General features: G+C 40.5%; 1 protein-coding gene across 6 annotated transcripts in view; it reads left to right on the top strand.

Moving 5' to 3' along the window:
* Positions 1 to 8117: 8117 nt before the first annotated feature.
* EEF1E1 (eukaryotic translation elongation factor 1 epsilon 1) overlaps positions 8118 to 17571 on the top strand; it is a 28778-nt gene continuing 19324 nt past the window's right edge. For 5 of the 6 annotated variants that reach the window (XR_003002922.1, XR_003002921.1, XM_024742480.1 and 2 more), the window contains exons 1-2: positions 8121 to 8235; positions 11720 to 11920. Coding sequence is in view for 4 of the 6 variants with exons in the window: in XM_024742480.1 (XP_024598248.1) it covers positions 8149 to 8235; positions 11720 to 11920 (288 nt within the window). In the remaining 2 variants the exon portion in view is untranslated. Of the gene's footprint in view, positions 8236 to 11719; positions 11921 to 17571 lie in introns of all 6 variants that reach the window. The other variant, XM_024742478.1, reaches the window with a different exon arrangement.

Below are 17571 nucleotides of genomic sequence, written 5' to 3'. Positions count from 1 at the left end.
ACGCAGGAACTAGCAAGAAGAGAAAAGTATGACAGCCCCGAGCTTACCAAGGACTCTTAGATGACACAGGCTGTCTTCTGATTATCCCACAAATACGAGATGGACTCCCTCTCAATTAACAGGTTGGCTGTCTCAACAGATACCACGTCTTCAGGCACCAAGAGAACTTGAAAGAAAGTCTGTTACTCGCACACAAGGGACTCTGGGGAGAGAAGAATAGGTTCAAGCCCATCTGCAATGGCAAGAACAAAGAGCAGAGCGTGAGTTTGGTCTTCATCGTGCCTGGGGGCTAGAAGAGGGTTCCCATGGCCAGGCTGGGATTGCGAGTTTCAAACTTCCTTTTGGTTTTAAGAGCTCAGGAGGTGTATGGGGTTTCCTTTGGTAAAGTACCAGATTTCAGGGGTGTAGAGCGGCAGTGGTGGAAGCCTAAATGCTATCAACTGTCTAATATCAAAAACAGAGAACAGACTTGTGGTTACCAAGGGGGTGGCGGAGGGCTGGACTGGGAGTTTGGGGGTGACGCAAACTATTACATATAGAACAGATAAACAACAAGGTCCTACTGTAGAGCACGGGGAACTATATTCCATATCCTGGGATAAACCGTAATGGAAAAGAATATAAAAAAGAATCATATATGTGTATAACTGAGTCCCTTTGCTGTACGGCAGAAATTAACACAACATTTTAAATCAACTATACTTCAATTTAAAAAAAAGTTTTTTATACATCAAAAACAGGGTTAGATTCTATCACACAGCCAAATAAAGGAAGGGAACAAGGTATAAAAACTCCAAACTCAGGAATTCCCTGGCTGGCCATTGGTTAGGACTCTGTGCTTCCACTGCCAGGGGCACAGGTTCTATCTTTGGTCTGGTCGGGGTGCTAAGATCCCACAAGACATGCAGCAATGACGGATAAATCCTCCAATAACGAGGACGATGAGGAGGCGGATGCAATGAGATGATAAATGGCCACTTTCTGAGCCCAAAGCTGGTGGTTCAGGAAATCGGAGAACGAGGGATTGGGGGACTGGGGCGAGGAAGTGATTCTTCCTTTAGTAAATTTTTCCTTCTAGTAGTTTTCTGAGTCCTTTTCATTCGCACAGACCTACCCAGCAGGTATGGATTCTCTGCTTTGGGGATTTTCACATTTGCTTTAAGGCAGAACGCTACCACGTCCTCGCAGTGTGTGCATGTTGGTCGGGTGACCCACTGACCAGCGTCATGTTCATTTTCTCATTCAGCCAATGAAGTGGTCAAGGGCCCACTCTGTTCGGTCCCTCGTACCAAGTGCTGAAGACGCAGTAAGAAACAGGACGCCGTCCACATCCTCAGCAAAAGCTTGCAGTGGGCACCGAGGGAGAAGAAGGCAGTTTCAATACACTGGAGCACTTCTCGTGCGGGGAGCATTCCCAAGGCTGCTGGGAGAGCTCAGGCTCAGCCTCAAGAGAGGACCTGGGGCGGGGGCGGGGGTGTCTGGGGAAGGAGCATAAGAGATACTATAGTGAGTTCGGTGCATTCCCGGACTGGGGCACGAACCCGCGTCCCCTGCATCGGCAGGCGGACTCTCAACCACTACGCCACCAGGGAAGCCCAAGACTTATTTTTTAAAGTGAAGTATAGTTGATTTACAATGTTCTGTTAGTTTCTGGTGTAGAGCAAAGTGATTCAGTTATACATATATATACATTCTTTTTCATATTCTTTTCCATTATAGCTTATTATAAGATTATTTAATATAGTTCCCTGTGCTGTACAGTAGGACCTTGTTGTTTATCTGTTTTATGTGTAGTAGTGTGTATCTATTAAGCCCAAACTCCTAATTTATCCCTCTCCTTGCCCCATCCCCTTGGTAACCATAAGTTTGTTTTCTATGTCTGTAAGTCTATTTCTGTTTTGTAAATAAGTTCATTTGTATCATTTTTTTAGATTCCACATATAGGTGATATCATCTGATATTTATTTGTCTTTCTCTGTCCAACTTACTTCACTTAATATGACAATCTTTTTTTTTTTTTTTTTTTTTTTTGGCCATTCCAGGAGGCTTAGTTCCCCAACCAGGGATTGAAACCAGGCCCTAGCAGTGGAAATGCTGAGTCCTAACCACTGGACTGCCAGGGAGTTCCCCTAGTAGGATAATCTTGAGGACCGTCCTTGTTGCTGCAAATGGCATTACTTAATTCTTTTTCATGGCTGACTAATATTCCATTGTGTGTATACCACATCTTCTTTACCCATTCCTCTGTCGATGGACATTTACGTTGCTCCCATGTCCTGGTTATTGTAAATAGTGCTGCTGTAAACACTGGGGTGAATGTAGCTTTTCAAATTAGAGTTTTCTCTGGATATATGCCCAGGAGTGGAATTGCTAGATCATATGGCAACTCTATTTTTAGTTTTTTAAGGATCCTCCATACTCTTCTCCGTGGTGGCTGCACCAATTTACATTCCCACCAGCAGTGTAGGAGGGTTCCCTTGGAGCAAAGACTTCTTAACGCAGCTGACAAGACCCCTTCTGGGCTTCCCTGGTGGCGCAGTGGTTAAGAATCCGCTTGCCAATGCAGGCGACACGGGTTCAAGCCCTGGTCCGGGAAGATCCCACGTGCCACAGAGCAACTAAGCCTGTGCGCCACAACTACTGAGCCTGTGCTCTAGAGCCCGCGCACCTAGAGCCAGTGCTCCACAACAAGAGAAGCCACTGCAATGGGAAGCCCCGCAACTAGAGAAAGCCCTCACGAAGCAATGAAGACCCAATGCAGCCAAAAATAAATAAATTTTTAAAAAAAAGACTCCTTCTGATCCAGCACCTACTTGCTTGCCCAGCTTCCCTCTCCCCTACTGACCTGGCACAGTTCCTGCAAGAATCGCGTTCTCCTCAATTTACAGCCTCTGTACGTGCAATCCCCACCCCACCCCCACCCCCAGAAAGGGGTAGAAACAAAAGGCTGAGAAACCACCCTGGAGAAATTAACTTTTCCCCAGTTCTCTGTGCTCCTGCCCTTCTCTCTGCTTCCTGCTCCTTGCCTCTCACATGATTCTAATGGTCTGTTTTCAAGCTTCCTCCCTCCAGACACCCTACACCTGAGGGATCGTTTGTCCATGTGACCCTAGCGCTTAATTCAGTGCCTGGTGCATAATAATGAATTAAAGAACCCTTGGGATAAATGCAGGACAGACGTAGCTATGAGAGGTACCTGCAACAAAGAAATCAAAACACGCATTGCACATGTATCACCTTATTTAGCACGCGGTTGATGGCAACAAAACCTGGGTTTAAAATCCCAACATCTTCTTCTAAAATAAAGTTCCCCAAAACTGAGCATTTTCAGATAGGCGCTGCTGAGAGCAGTCTGATACAGTCACGGTTTCTGTCATATGCGGCTCGTTTTAACAGATGCCGATATGACATACAGAAAGCTGTCAGGCCTGCTCCAGAAAAGAAAATCAGCTGGTTTGTGTTCCACTTGACAGATTAATTTCCTTTGACATTTAATTTGTATCCCCAGGTACTGTGGATTTAAAACTTGACTAGGACAACAGCAGATTAGAGAAGTGTTCCGTTTGACAAAATCAAATCATCAAGTGATTTTTATTATGAGCAAGGAGGTCTTCGCATGGATATTTCCAAGTCAAATATGCAGATCATCTAAAAATACGCATATTGACTATTGTAAGTAAAATACAACATTTCTCCTCATTCTTATGCCTAATGTTGAGTGAAGGAAATACAGCATGCGTCAGCTCACCATAAAAACAGGGAAAGGAGGGCTTCCCTGGTGGCGCAGTGGTTGAGGGTCCACCTGCCGATGCAGGGGCCGCGGGTTCATGCCCCGGTCCGGGAAGATCCCACATGCCGCAAAGCGGCTGGGCCCGTGAGCCATGGCTGCTGGGCCTGCGCCTCTGGAGCCTGTGCTCCGCAACAGGAGAGGCCGCAATAGTGAAAGGCCCGCGCACCGCGATGAAGAGTGGCCCCCGCTTGCCACAACTAGAGAAAGCCCTCGCACAGAAACGAAGACCCAACACAGCCAAAAATAAATAAATAAATACATAAATTTATTTTAAAAAATAAAAAACAAATAAAGTACCATTTGTATTGTTTTGGATGTGCTCGTGTAAACGACATAATGTGAATTTTGCTTTGTTAGCCAATTCGAAAACCCTTTTCTTTTTATAGGTCAGTTAAACCCATATATATTTATTAATATAATCAATATACTTGGCCTCAGCTCTGTCATATTGATTTTATGTTATATAAATTATATACACTCATGAAGATTACAGTAATCCACTTTTTTTGTTTTTTTTTTTTTTTTTTTTTGCTTGTGTGTTCTCTTCCTCTTGGCGTTTAGGACAGTTAGTATTTTGTTCTAAGGTTAGCTTTATATAATAACTCTAATCCCCTCTTCTTTGGGATGCTGCCTATCAGTTACCATTTATGAACAATATTAACGTTCGCTGGTAATCTTTTATTTCACCTTCTCCCCTGCTCTTCCAGCATCTACATGGAAACAACAGCTTTTTTTCTTCTAATTAATATCAGTAAGGCAATCACAAGCTGTTTTCATTTCCATGTGCTCTTTACACAACAGTGTAAATCAACTGTACTTCAAAAAAAAAAAAAGAAGAAGAAGTGAGTAATGTTCGGAAAGACACCGCACGCGGAGATGCCCTCTTTGAGGGAATAGCTGGTAGCCAAGGCAACCAACTTCCAAAGGCAACAGTGAGAGAGACGCAGTTTCCCAATGATTTTAAGGTCATGTTCCTGATGCAGAAGTGGCATTGGTGCTGGTAGCAGCAGTGGCTGCAGAAAAATCTAGTTTCTTATGTTTGTAGCAATACTTTGTAGCCATGACATCAGCGGTAGAAGTTTCCTCATCAGGCCACTTCTCCAGCTTGGTTTTGGAGAAACCTAGCTTTGAGATTGTTCCTGTAGACTTCCTAACATTATTGTAAGCTTCCTAATATCCTTTAAATTAATCAGAGTAGATACTGTCCTTTGCATCCAAAAGCCCTGACTGATAACTGGAGGCCACACATCTCCCATCGTTGTGAAGGACTGAATGAAATAACTTATGCTTAAAGCACCTAACACACAATAGTGCTCAGCAAGCACTAGTTTCCTTCTGGATTCCCTATAGAGGAGAATAATGTACACAGAGGCAGCCAAGCTAGATCTTGTCCAAGTTTCTGAAATAGATTTGCATTCATGAAAGGTATATTCAGTTACCTTTGTCTGGACACTGAATGTCAAAGCCTCACATGTTTCTTGGAATCTTTTTAGCCTGTAAAATCAGAGACCAAAGGTAATAAGCTTTACATGCAGGACTGGCTATATAAGTCATTGGGCCCAGTGCAAAAAGACAAGGCAGGGCCCCTTTTTAAAAGCTATTAAGAGTTTCAAGATGGAGACAGCAGAGTGTTATACCAAGCACAGGGTCCTTCTAAGCATGTGCTGGAAAGCAGCCCTATCTACGTGTACTTCTCATCCTCTTTCTCATATGTTGGTATTAAGATTAGAGAGTATGACAGGAACATCTAGACCCCCCCTCTCTATGGCCACCCCCAAAGTCTGTTCAAACAAGCAAGCATTTTATCTATACACCACAGGTGGCCACAATAAAAGGCCCTTCCAGCCAACAGTACAAAACTGCATTAGTAGCACAGTTACATTACAAATTTACAATGACAAAATTACATTAGTGATACAAAAATACCTATTCACTTTCAGGCAAAAGTCTCGAAGTATTGAAAAAACTGGATGTCAACACCAAAAGGAATCAGAGAGGATATCTAATCCAAGCCCATTGTTTTATACTTGGGGAAACTGAGTCCCAAGGGGGTTAACTGCCTTCCCAGAATGACACAACTTGTCCATGCTAATCAGAAACCAGAATGTCTGACTCCTGAAATCTGGTTTAAATTTGCCCCTTTTTATGTGGCACCACCTGGTTTCCTTTTCAGCTCAGAAGCACTGCAGTGGTCAACCAATTTTATTCCCCAGTCATGCACATCCCCAACAAAAGGAGGAATACCAGGGAAGAAAAGGAAATTCAAGGTTAAAAACCTTCAAGGCCCACCCCCCGCACACCAACTGTCTCGACAGGCCATGCTCTGACATTAATTCTTCTCTGAAGAATGGAGTAATCCTCTCCCCTTCTCCACCCCACTCTGGGAGACCTTGAAGCCTGATCTACGGTAGCAAGACCCATGCACTAGCGAAACTCTTGCATAGGTACACAGGAGCCTGATCAAGGATCTTACGGCAGCAGTGACGTAAGGGCAATAAATTGGAAACAACCTAAATATCCATCAAGAGGATGACGGATGGTGAAACCATTACAGCTCTTGTCTGAAGTGCTGAGTAGTAGCTAAAAAGGATGAGGTGTGTAAGTGGCATGAAAGAAGTCTCCAACACATTATTGAGTAAAAGGAAATTGCCAAACGATACATAGGGTATGAAAAAAATCAAGGAGACACCTAAGGTACCATATACATGTGTGTACATGCCCAATAAAAGGTCTTGAAAAATCCACTCCAAACTCACTGCAGGGGTTACCAGTAGGACACAGAATGGGATCGTGGAGAGTCTGATTGTCAAAATTTCAAGCCTCAACTTGAAAATGCCGGGTTCAATCCTGCCTCTAGGCTTTCACACTGGCTGTTCCTTCTGCCTTGGGACACTCTTCCCTGGGGTTTTTGCATGGTTGGCGAGTTCTCTGTTAGGTTCCTCTCAGTTTTCCCCTCCTCAGAGGTGTTCACTGATGCCCTGTCTAAAGCAACCATCCCCAGGCTGTGGGTGAGGGATGGGGAGAGACTTTTCATTGTATACTGTTTTGTGCCCTTGAATTTCAAACCAAGTGAACTTCTCACCCATTCAAAAAATAAATAACAATGTAAAAACCTCCAGGACTTGAAGGGAAGAAAGAAACTTATAACTACTTTAAAACAAACAACTTTCTTTTAAATTACAAAATCTATAATATTTGAAATCGAAGTGCATAAATTAAAAAGTGATATTCCACTCATATATCCAATCTTACTCTCCCAGAGTTATCACTTTTACCATTGGGTGCATGTCCTTTCTGATACTTTATACTGGAATTCAAATCAAATCTCAGGTTAGGTGATTTAGGTCAAGGCTTATTTTAAATATAATGCCCATTGGAATTAGATAACTGTACAGATGTTTTAAAATATTTTATTGCAAGCAAAACGTGTAAATAGATGAGTGAATTCTCTCAGGGGACTGGTCTTTTTGGAAGGAGTGAAATAGTTATTCAACTCTCTGTATAAGGAAAATAAACAGATAATTAATGCACAATAATCCACTTATAGTGGAATATCCTTTGTCTTTTGTTTATGTCGACTTGGCCAAATTTTCTTTTCTTTACATTTATGTCTGCTGCCATAATTAACTCTTTAAGTATTTTAGGGTAGGAAAGGTGTCACACAGTGACAGCATTCCCCACTAAACCATATCTCTGACTTAGTGATGAACTACCTTGTGTTTCCTTTCCACTTCTCTCAGACTAATACACACGTTGTTTTTTCATTCTTCAATGTGGAAATTATTTTTCATAAAACTTTTGGAAATATTCTAAGTTCAACATATACTACCCATTTTCTACTTTGAAGATGTTAGAATATCTTAGGGAGAAAGCGTTTTGTGCATTGTTTATTTATATACCAAAAGCTACATAAATTGTATCACTATCACACATAAATTAAACATAAATATATATAAAACACATACATATATCTACATAAATTGTATCGCTATTATATCTTTTGGTATTGCAAATAAAGATCATTAAAACTAGTAATGGCTGAATGGGCTATACAAATTACTTGACACTATCTAACATACCCAGTGTTCTTTGATAATCTTTAAATTCAGAATTCTACTGCTACCCCTGAGCTGGAGCGCTGAGGTTTGCTAGTTAGTTTTCCACCTGTCACACCACCCGCGACCCGCCTTCGGCTCCGCCCCTCACTTAGCCCCGCCTCTGCGCACAGGCGCACCTTCCACGCCCCCTTCCGTTCAGCCAGTGGCCGGTGACGTTTGTGAGAGTAGGACGTCCCTCTCAGCCAATGCAGGAGACCCTTGCTGACCCGGTCCCGCCCCTGCCGAGAGCTCGGCCGGAAGATGGCGGCGGCCGCTGAGTTGACGCTGTTGGAGAAGTGTCTGGGGCTGAGTAAAGGGAACAAGTACAGCGCTCAGGGCGAGCGCCAGGTGAGAAGCTGAGGCAAAGCGGAGGGGGAGAGGTGGACGGGAGCGCGGCCTGCTGAGCCGGGGTGGGACCCGGCAGGCGGGCGGAGGCGGCGGAGCGAGGATGCCGCGCGTCTCCTCCCCACAACGTGTCTGCGCCGCCGGCTCTCCAGCTGCGGCCCTGGCTCCCGGAGGGAGGAGGGGGCGCCTGCTCCTCTCGGGCTTGGCCTGAACTTTTCCTCCTGCGAAGCTGTCATCATCATCCCATTCTGGGAAAGCAAGGGGGTCCTCAGAGAGCCCTCGGGTGGACCGAGTTGGAGGCCCCGCGTGTGCGTTCAGTGACAGCATTTGCTGTAACAGTACATTTCCTTCAGAATTACGCAGCGACTGCGGAGAGCAAACGGCGTGCCGAGTACACAGTGTTAGGCCGGGGGATACGGAGGTGGTCGAGGCGGACATGGCCCTCCCCTCGGGAAGCTTGATTTTTAGCTAGGTGGACAAACATTGCAGCTGTGTTAGTTACAGTACTGAAAAGTGCTGCATTTCAGCGCAGACATATGAGAGATCACGTAGCGAGTCCTGGCGCAATTTGGGAGATTCGGTTTTTCTGAGGCCTTGTGAGGTCAAGTTCAGTGTGCAGCGTGCAGAGATTGAGGGGGGAAGTTCCGCGGTTGGAGATTGCCTGGTGGGGTGTAAGGACTCAGATTTCTGAGGGCTTTGAAGGACGTTTGTGTTTTATTAGGTGGGTGATTGCGGTGGAGGAATCAATGTATCAGAGGAAAATGTAGGAAGACAACTTTGGATTATGTACGTTTTTTGCCCCTTTGAGATTTTTTTCTAGATGATACTTGGTTTTTGTTGTGACTTTTTCTGTTCCTCATTTGGTCCCTCTTAAAATCTTGTCTCCAGAGCAGTCGTATTGTAGTTTTCACACGTCAGTTAGATTGAAGTCTGGAAAGGATAACATGACTTGCCTGAGACCAGCCCACTGATGGGCGCAGAGCAGGCAGTGGAGCCAGAGTGGCCAGCTTGTGCTTTTGCCTCTGTACTCCTGCTGATTCCTCCCCTTTTGCCCCTACTCCCTGGTTCGGTTTCTGTTTTTTAGGGAACGTTGCCAAACATGAGTCTTGCCTTCAGAGAGCTTATGATCCAGTATGAGAAGTAGTCATCGACAGTTCATGTTAATCAGAACAGAAGAGCTGCTAAATGGAGGAAAGCGTTGTTGAGGAGTGTGGAAGAGAAAGTTAACTCTGACTCTAAAAATGAGTTTGTAAACTACGTGAAAAGCTGGTGTTTAAAGTGTGTAAGACCAGTAAATTACAAAAGATTGGGTAATTGGGGGTAACAAGTAGAGCAATACGGTGGATGATGCAATGCAAAGTAAACCCAGAGTTGTAGTTCGAGGCCCAATTGTGAGGGCTGTGGAGTTCAGAGTGTGGTTTCTTATTTTATTTTAATTAAACCTTTTTTTTCCTTTTTCTTTCTTTCTTTTTTTTTTTAAAGCAGAGGACAGCTATTGAAGGTTTTCGTTGATGTGTTTGGGGAAAGGGATGAGGATATATGGTAAGATTTATTCATTTTGGGGGGAAGACAACTGACAGCAATAAGGCATCCGCTGCAGTATTATCGATAATAAAAATTTGAAAACAATCCAGGAATCCAGCTCTAGGAGAATGGTTATTAAATTATGTACATCAGCACATTGGAGCATTATTTATGTAGCCATTGAAAGTGATCACTTTGAAGACCATGGAGCCTTAAGGTGAATGTGAAGTGGTATGTGTCCCGTGACTGCAGCTGCATGAGGTTTGTCTACTTGGGGTGCGTAAAGGAAGGAGAATGAACTTTCCAGCCAAATGTACTTTCTTGAAACCCTGACTCTGCCGTTACAAACCTGGTGACCTTGGTTCTTTATCTGTAAACTAAGGAGGAAATTACTTACCTGTCTTAAAAGATATAATGATTAGATGAGAAAATAACTGGAATTTTTTTGAGTTCCTGTGATGGGATTGTGGATAATTTGTTTTTCCAAATAATTTTCTAGAATTGTCATTTTACCCCCACAGTCAGCAGTTGTGAGTCCTTTTCTTTCCTCTTTCTTTCTCTCTTTTCTCCCTTTCTCCCTCTCCCTCTCTGTTTTTTTTCTCCCTCCCTTCCTTCCTGTCCTTCTTTCCTCCCTCCTTCCCTCCCTCCCCTCCTCCTCTTCCTCCCTCCCTCCCTCCCTTCATTCCCCTACCTAAAAGCACACGCATCAATGAGTTACCTGCCATAAAACGCACACAAACACAGTCAAGGAATGGAACACTGGCAGCATCCCCAGTGAGTTGCTATTGTTTTCTTTTAATGCGTTTTTTTAAAGGAGGTTATTGGTGATCTTAGAAGTAATGGTTTCATTTGAGGGTGAAGGCAAAAGTCAGAGTTCAAGGAGCTAAGTAATGAATGGAAAGTAGCCGGTGAGGAAGTGGAAAGCTGAGACTACCTCTGGTTGCTTCCTTTACCGTTTAGGAGGTAACCTTTGAATCTGTATCCATAAAATGTTAATCTCCCCGTATACTCACATGGTCATATTGACCTAGATGTAAGTGTGAAAGGGCCCTGAACAGTGAAAATCGCTATCCGAGTTCAGTATACTATTTGAACTGAACAGATGGCTGAAAAGAGCAGCCTTCTTCCAGGGGAAATATTCTCTTGGTTTCCTGAGGTCATTTAGATTGTATACTTGTTGTTTATAATCGATCAGTCTCCCCACTGGTGATACTTTCCATTTTCTTTTAAATTTCTCAAAATCCTTCGCTTAGTTGTGCATCAAGAACATTTACATTAATTAGCAATTTCTTATAATCTGAGCCTTCGGATTGCTGTTACAGTAGGGGAAACTTAGAAAGTAGGGTTGTTTTTCAGGTGATTACCTGAAGCCCATACTTTATTATTAGACTTTTATAATCAGTGACCTCACTCTAAATGACTCCAAAATTGATGAATATGCAAAATCCATGGCAAGGAAATCACCATTGCAGTCCACACCTAGTTAATGAGATAACTATTTATATTAGATCACACATCTCTTAAACCAGGATAGAACTCATTTGGTGGTTCTAGCTGTATCAACATGAATTCAGTGTTCACTATAACTGTTTCTTACTTTTGTTGTTACAGAAGTTGGGTTTATTTAAGCATGTTCATTCACCTTGCTAAATAAAGTATGGGTAATCTTGATCAAAATTAATGTGGTATTATTAGGATTTCCATTTTCTCTTTTTGTGCATATGTAGTTATACAGAAGCATCATTACTAATTTTTGCAATGTTATTACCAGTTTCATAGCATCAATCATCTATTATCAAATGTAAATTATGTAACTCTTATTTTCCTGACTCGTTTGTAGGTAATTTAATATCTTAAGCGTATTTGAAAAGACAGTTTGGGATTAAGCGATTACTTAGAACTTACAGTCGTGATATTGTATTTGTTTTTAAAATTTATCTGAAGAATTTTTTTTCTTTTTAAGATTCCAGTTCTTCAGACGAACAATGGTCCAAGTCTAACGGGATTGACTACCATAGCAGCTCACCTAGTCCAGCAGGCCAACAAGGAATATTTGCTGGGGAGCACCGCAGAGGAAAAAGCAGTGGTGCAACAGTGGTTAGAATACAGGGTGACTCAAGTAGATGGACACTCCAGTAAAGACGACATCCGCACTGTTCTGAAGGTATCGCCACGTCTCTTCATAGGCTGAAATGTGTGAACTCTTAATAACAGGATGTCTCTTCCCTGAGATTCAGTAACTGAAGTTGTTGGCTTTCTTTACTTGTTTCCTTCTGCCTCATGTTAGTTTGTACAAACTAACAAGGAGCTACCTTGTTACATAGGTACCTCCTTGCCTGGAGCAGCCTCTGCCAGCCCCTCAGCTCAGACCTCAGCTCACATACCCCTTCCTCAGCTCGTCCTTGGCTACTCTCTCTCAGACAGATGCACTTCCTTGTTCTCAGTGCTTTTCTTTCCTAACACAGCACCCTGTGCTTTTCTTTTGCAGCACTAATCATAGTCAATAATAATAGCTTTGTATGATTTTTTAATGTGGTGGCTTGATATTCATTTCCCCCACTCTGCAGTCCTGATTCCCTAAGCAGTAAAGTACTTTCTTAAAGCCAAGGGAGAATCAAAGTTTCGGTGGTTGTAGTTTGTAAAAATCCATTTGATCTGAGAAAGCCCACATTTGAGACTGATTGCTTTGGGATTTGTATTTTCTTTCTAAAGAGGTCAAGTTAGAATTAAAGAATCTATTGATATAAAATATAAACCAAATATGGCTCCAGAATCACTAAGAATAAAAAATCTTTATAAATAAAATTATTTTTGTTAATTATATAAAAATAAAGCATTGGTTTTTTTGTTTGTTTTTAAGCTTAAAATTTGAAGGAACCTTAGAGATCACCCAGATAACCACATGTCATTGTAGGAATCCCTTCTGTTTCCTAATTTTATTCCAATTATAATATAAATTGGTAATATAAGTTGTACAAGAAGATCTTATGGTACTGAAAGTTTTTCATTTATCATTCTGGGAGAAATGGTTTAAACTGTATTCCTGACAGATACCATCAATAGAACTGGTAGAAAATAAATTTCAGGTCTCTTTCCTTTATAGGTCTGTCCTGATCAACTACTCTTTTTTAATATCCACGAGTGGCAGCGTTCCCAAAGGGAAGCAAGCATGTCTTCCCTCTAAGTGAATGGGAGCTTTCAGGCAAATAAAAAGTAAATATAACTCTCTCTTACAGTTTTCCAAAAGAAAGCGTTAGTAGTAAAGTATTTAATTCTGAAATATTTCATTGAAATTGGGTGTGTAAGTTCAAAAGTTGTATTCAGAGATTTGGTATTAGGAGCTTAGAAGTATAACATTGTGTCTGGGATATGTCAATATTATTATCTGAAATCTCAACTGGGAGAATCCAGCTGGCGATATGACCATCTTTGAAATGTACAAGGCACTGGATGATTTGGGTGGTCGCCCTTGCTCTGCCACTGTTTGCTCATCTGTCCCTACAGTGATGAGTAGGATACGGTCCTAGGGGCTGATGATACAGTGACCCACTAGGCACAGCCCCTGCCCTTACAGGACTCAGATCGGTGGGGGAGACAGATGTGTGTGTGATTTGGGGCCAGATGAGAAAGGGTTGTTTACTGTTTTACTTTGCTTTTTGCTATTTCATGATAGCGTTTTATTTTAAAGGCAGTATCCGTTGTAGAACTTTAAGGAACATAAGTAAGCAAATAAGAGAAATTTCAAACATTTGTAGTCCCACCATTGAGCGAGAACTGTTAGCAACACTTATGTTTTGTCCTCAGGTAGTGAATTGTTGACTCCCTTTCGTGTTCTTCACATGCTTTTTCTTTTCTCATATATATGTGTGTTGTATTTTAAAAACGGGCCACTCTTGGGCACTGTAACTTGTTTTTTTTTGTTCACTGACAGTATGTTGGGAGCATCTTTTCAAGTCCGTAAATACTCGCTTATACAGTCTCTGATAACCTGTTAGTACTCCGTCACATAGCTGTGCCAAGATTTAGTCTGTCCTCATGTAGTGTTGGATTGTTGCTGAATATTTTCACACATTCCCATTGGTTTCCTTAGGCAAATCCCTACAAGGGAAGTGGTTGGGCCAAAGCTGTATATGTCTCTAAGGCTATGTTGCTCCTTTGCCTTCCAGAAAAGTGTATTGACAGTGGCTTCTTCCACAAAACCCTTGCTGCCCTGGATGTTACCCCTTTTCCTTCTTTACACCCCAATTTCATAACCAGAACAAACCAAAAAGTGATCTCTTTGTTTACTTGGCACTTTTTTCCTTGACACTGTTAATGCCGCGGCATTTTTTTCATAATGCTTATGAGCATCTTCATTATTTTTAAAAATTTGCTTGCATGTATTCTTTGCCTGTTTTCATACTGGGCTGTTTCTGTTTTTATTACTTATTTTTAAAAATTTTCCTACTAAGGGTATTGTGAAAGGATTTCATTTACTTGCAAAAGTTCCATTTCAGAGTTAAAACCACAACGGCTCATAATTAAGGTGTAATTTCAGAAAGCAGGCATTATGATACACTAACATTTGGATCTAGATGGAGGATATATAGTTGTTTATTATACTGCTTTTTCAATATTATTAGAAGGTTTAATAATAGGTAATTAAGAGGAAAAAGAAAAATCAGGTGGAACTCTATAGAGGGAAATATTTTTTAAAGTTTGGCAATGGCATCAGAAAGACTTGTTTAAAAAAAATGTAATGAACATCAGACATTAGTTCTGTTCCCTGAATATTTTGAATGTGTGAAATTCTGTTTTGAATTTCAGAATTCAGTTTCTGAAAAATTTCTGAATTTCTGAAAAATCAAAATTTAATTTCTGAAAATTTTGATTTAGATCACTAATCCGAAAGATATTACCTATTCATAGTTTTTGAAACTCCATTTCAAAGTCTTTATAACTAAAGAGTATAACCTTAAAAGAGTCTTTATAACTAAAATATAGATATGGATTCTATTTTAAGAATATATATACTATACAAAGCGGTGTTGAATTATTGTTTCAGACCTTTTTAAAAATGCTTCTTAACATTAATTGTAGATATATTTATTTTATTCTTATGCTTTATTAAACTTGTTTCATTTGAAGACATTTAAAGAAAAACCATCTCCATTAAGCAGATTATTATAAAATTTAAGTGGTAGCCTGTAATATACCAGTGTATTTTACCCTCTCTACCCAATTTTATTTTGATTCTTATGCATTTGCTTCCCTGCTTATGTCCGTGTTCCTTTATGTCATCATCTGTACCACCCCTAACAGTCCCATATTCAAATACCGTTTTGAAAATTACTGTCTTTAAGTGAAGGCATGGGCAAACTCAAAGAGATCAGATTCAATTCAGCAAACATTTACCGATTACTGAACCACTATGTGCCAAGCATTCGGCATATGATTTGAGAATCAAAACAGACCTCTCTCTCTACAGCTTAAGAAATTTTTCTAGAATGAATGCTGTTGACCTCTGGGACAGTGTTTTATAACTAGTCTTTAGAGGAGCCTGCGAGAATATCTGATATTTATAAATCTTTCTCTGAAGGTGAGATGAATCTTGTCTCCTTTCATGTGAATGTAATTTAATGTAAATTCCTGTGCTGTTAAACTACATGTTAATTTCGAGAGGGACCAAAAATATGTATATAATATATTTTCTTTTGTCTAGATGTTTTCTTTTCTCAGGAAACTAATTGATTTTATTTATGCTGGTCTATCAGACAATACTTCTGATTTAGATTAGGATCCTTTAAATTTTTTATTTAATTTTTTAACATGTACTTAAATTTTTTTTTCCTTCAAAAGTGCCTCTGAGCTGTTTAGGGAGCTCAGTGCTTAGCCTTTTAAAAATTGATGGTCATTGTCTGAGGAACAAATGACAGAGAACTTTCTGTAGCTTTAAATGGTGTTTAAAATTGGAATCTTTAGGGTGTTAGAAAAACTAGATATCCAACTGCAAAAGAACGAAACTGGACTCTTACCTTACACAATATTTAAAAATTAACTCAAAATGGATCCAAGTCCTAAACATAAGACCAAAAACTGTAGAACTCTTAGAAGAAAACCTGGGGGGAAGGCTTCAGGTCATTTGTTTTGGCACCGATTTCTTGGGTATAACACCAAAAGCACAGGCATCAAAAGTAAAAATAGATAAATTGGCCTTCATCAAAATGTGAGGCTTCTTTGCATCAGTAGACACAATCAACAGAGTGAAAAGGCAACCCATGGAATGGGAGAAAAATATTTGCAAATCGTATATCTGGTAATATCCAGAATATATAAAGAACTCCAACGCAACAACAACAAAAAACTAAGAAGCCAGTTAAAAATGAACAAAGGACTCAGACATTTCTCCAGAGAAGATATACGAAGCTAATAAGCGTATGAAAAGATGCTCAACATCACTAATCATTAGGGAAATGTAAATCAAAACCACAATGAGACACCACCTCATATCCATTAGGTTGACTACTACCAAAAATAAACACCAAACTAGCAAGTATTGGTGAGGATGTGCAGAAATTGGAAAACTTGTACACTGTTGGTGGGAATGTAAAATGGTGCAGCTGCTATGAAAAACAGTATGGCGATTCATCAAAAGAGTTAAAATAAAATCATATTTACCGTATGATCCAGTAATTCCACTTACGGAAATATACCCAAAAGAATTCACACTAGGTCTCAAAGTGATATTTGTACACCCATGTTCATGCCAGTGTTATTCACAGTAGCAGTTAGGTGGAATCAACCCAAGTGTCTGCTGACAGATGAATGGATGAATAAAATGTGGTCTATACGTACAGTGGAATGTTATTCAGCCTTAAGGAAATGCTGACACATTTTACAACATGGATGAACCTTGAGGATATCATGCTCAGTGAAATAAGCCAGTCACAAAAGGACAAATAGTATATGATTCTAACTTATATACAATGTATAAAATTGTCAAATCCATAGAAACAGAAAGCAGAATGGTGATTGCCAGGGCCTGGGGGGTGAGGGAAAGGGGGAGTTGTTTAATAAGTACAGAGCTTTAGTTTTCTGAGATGAAAAAATTCTGAAAACTGATTGCGCCACAGTGTGAATACCCTTAGCACTTACTGCATTATGCACCTAAAAATGGTTACGGTGGTAAATTAAAATTTGATTAATTTTTACGTGTTACATGTATTTACCTCAATTAAAAGTTAAAAATATACATATATTAAAATGCAACAATAATTACAATAATTATTAATATAATTAATTGATATTAATAAATATGATCGATATTATAATTAATAGCATTGATATATTAATATAATTGATAGTATTGATTATACTTGTAATTAATAATTATATTATAGTTATTACAATTATAATAAATTATAATTCTCTTAAAACATAGGAATTGTTGGGCTTCCCTGGTGGCACGGTGGTTAAGAATCCACCTGCCGATGCAGGGGACACAGGTTCGAGCTCTGGTCTGGGAAGATCCCACATGCCACAGAGCAACTAAGCCCATGCGCCACAACTACTGAGCCTGCGCTCTAGAGCCCGTGAGCCACAACTACTGAGCCCGTGTGCCACAACTACTGAAGCCGGTGCGCCTAGAGCCTGTGCTCCGCAACCTCAATGAGAAGCCCGCACACCGCAACTAGAGAAAGCCCGCACGAAGCAGTGAAGACCCAACGCAGCCAAAAATAAATAAATTTTTTAAAAAAATAGGAATTGTTGAGGAGCTTTTTATATTTTAATGGAAAAAATAAATCCAACATGAGCATGATTTACAAAATGCTCCCC

Source organism: Neophocaena asiaeorientalis, unplaced genomic scaffold (genome assembly GCF_003031525.2).
Source record: "Neophocaena asiaeorientalis asiaeorientalis breed wild unplaced genomic scaffold, Neophocaena_asiaeorientalis_V1.1 scaffold831, whole genome shotgun sequence".
Taxonomy (NCBI): domain Eukaryota; kingdom Metazoa; phylum Chordata; class Mammalia; order Artiodactyla; family Phocoenidae; genus Neophocaena; species Neophocaena asiaeorientalis.
This window is presented reverse-complemented; position numbering and strand designations above follow the sequence as displayed.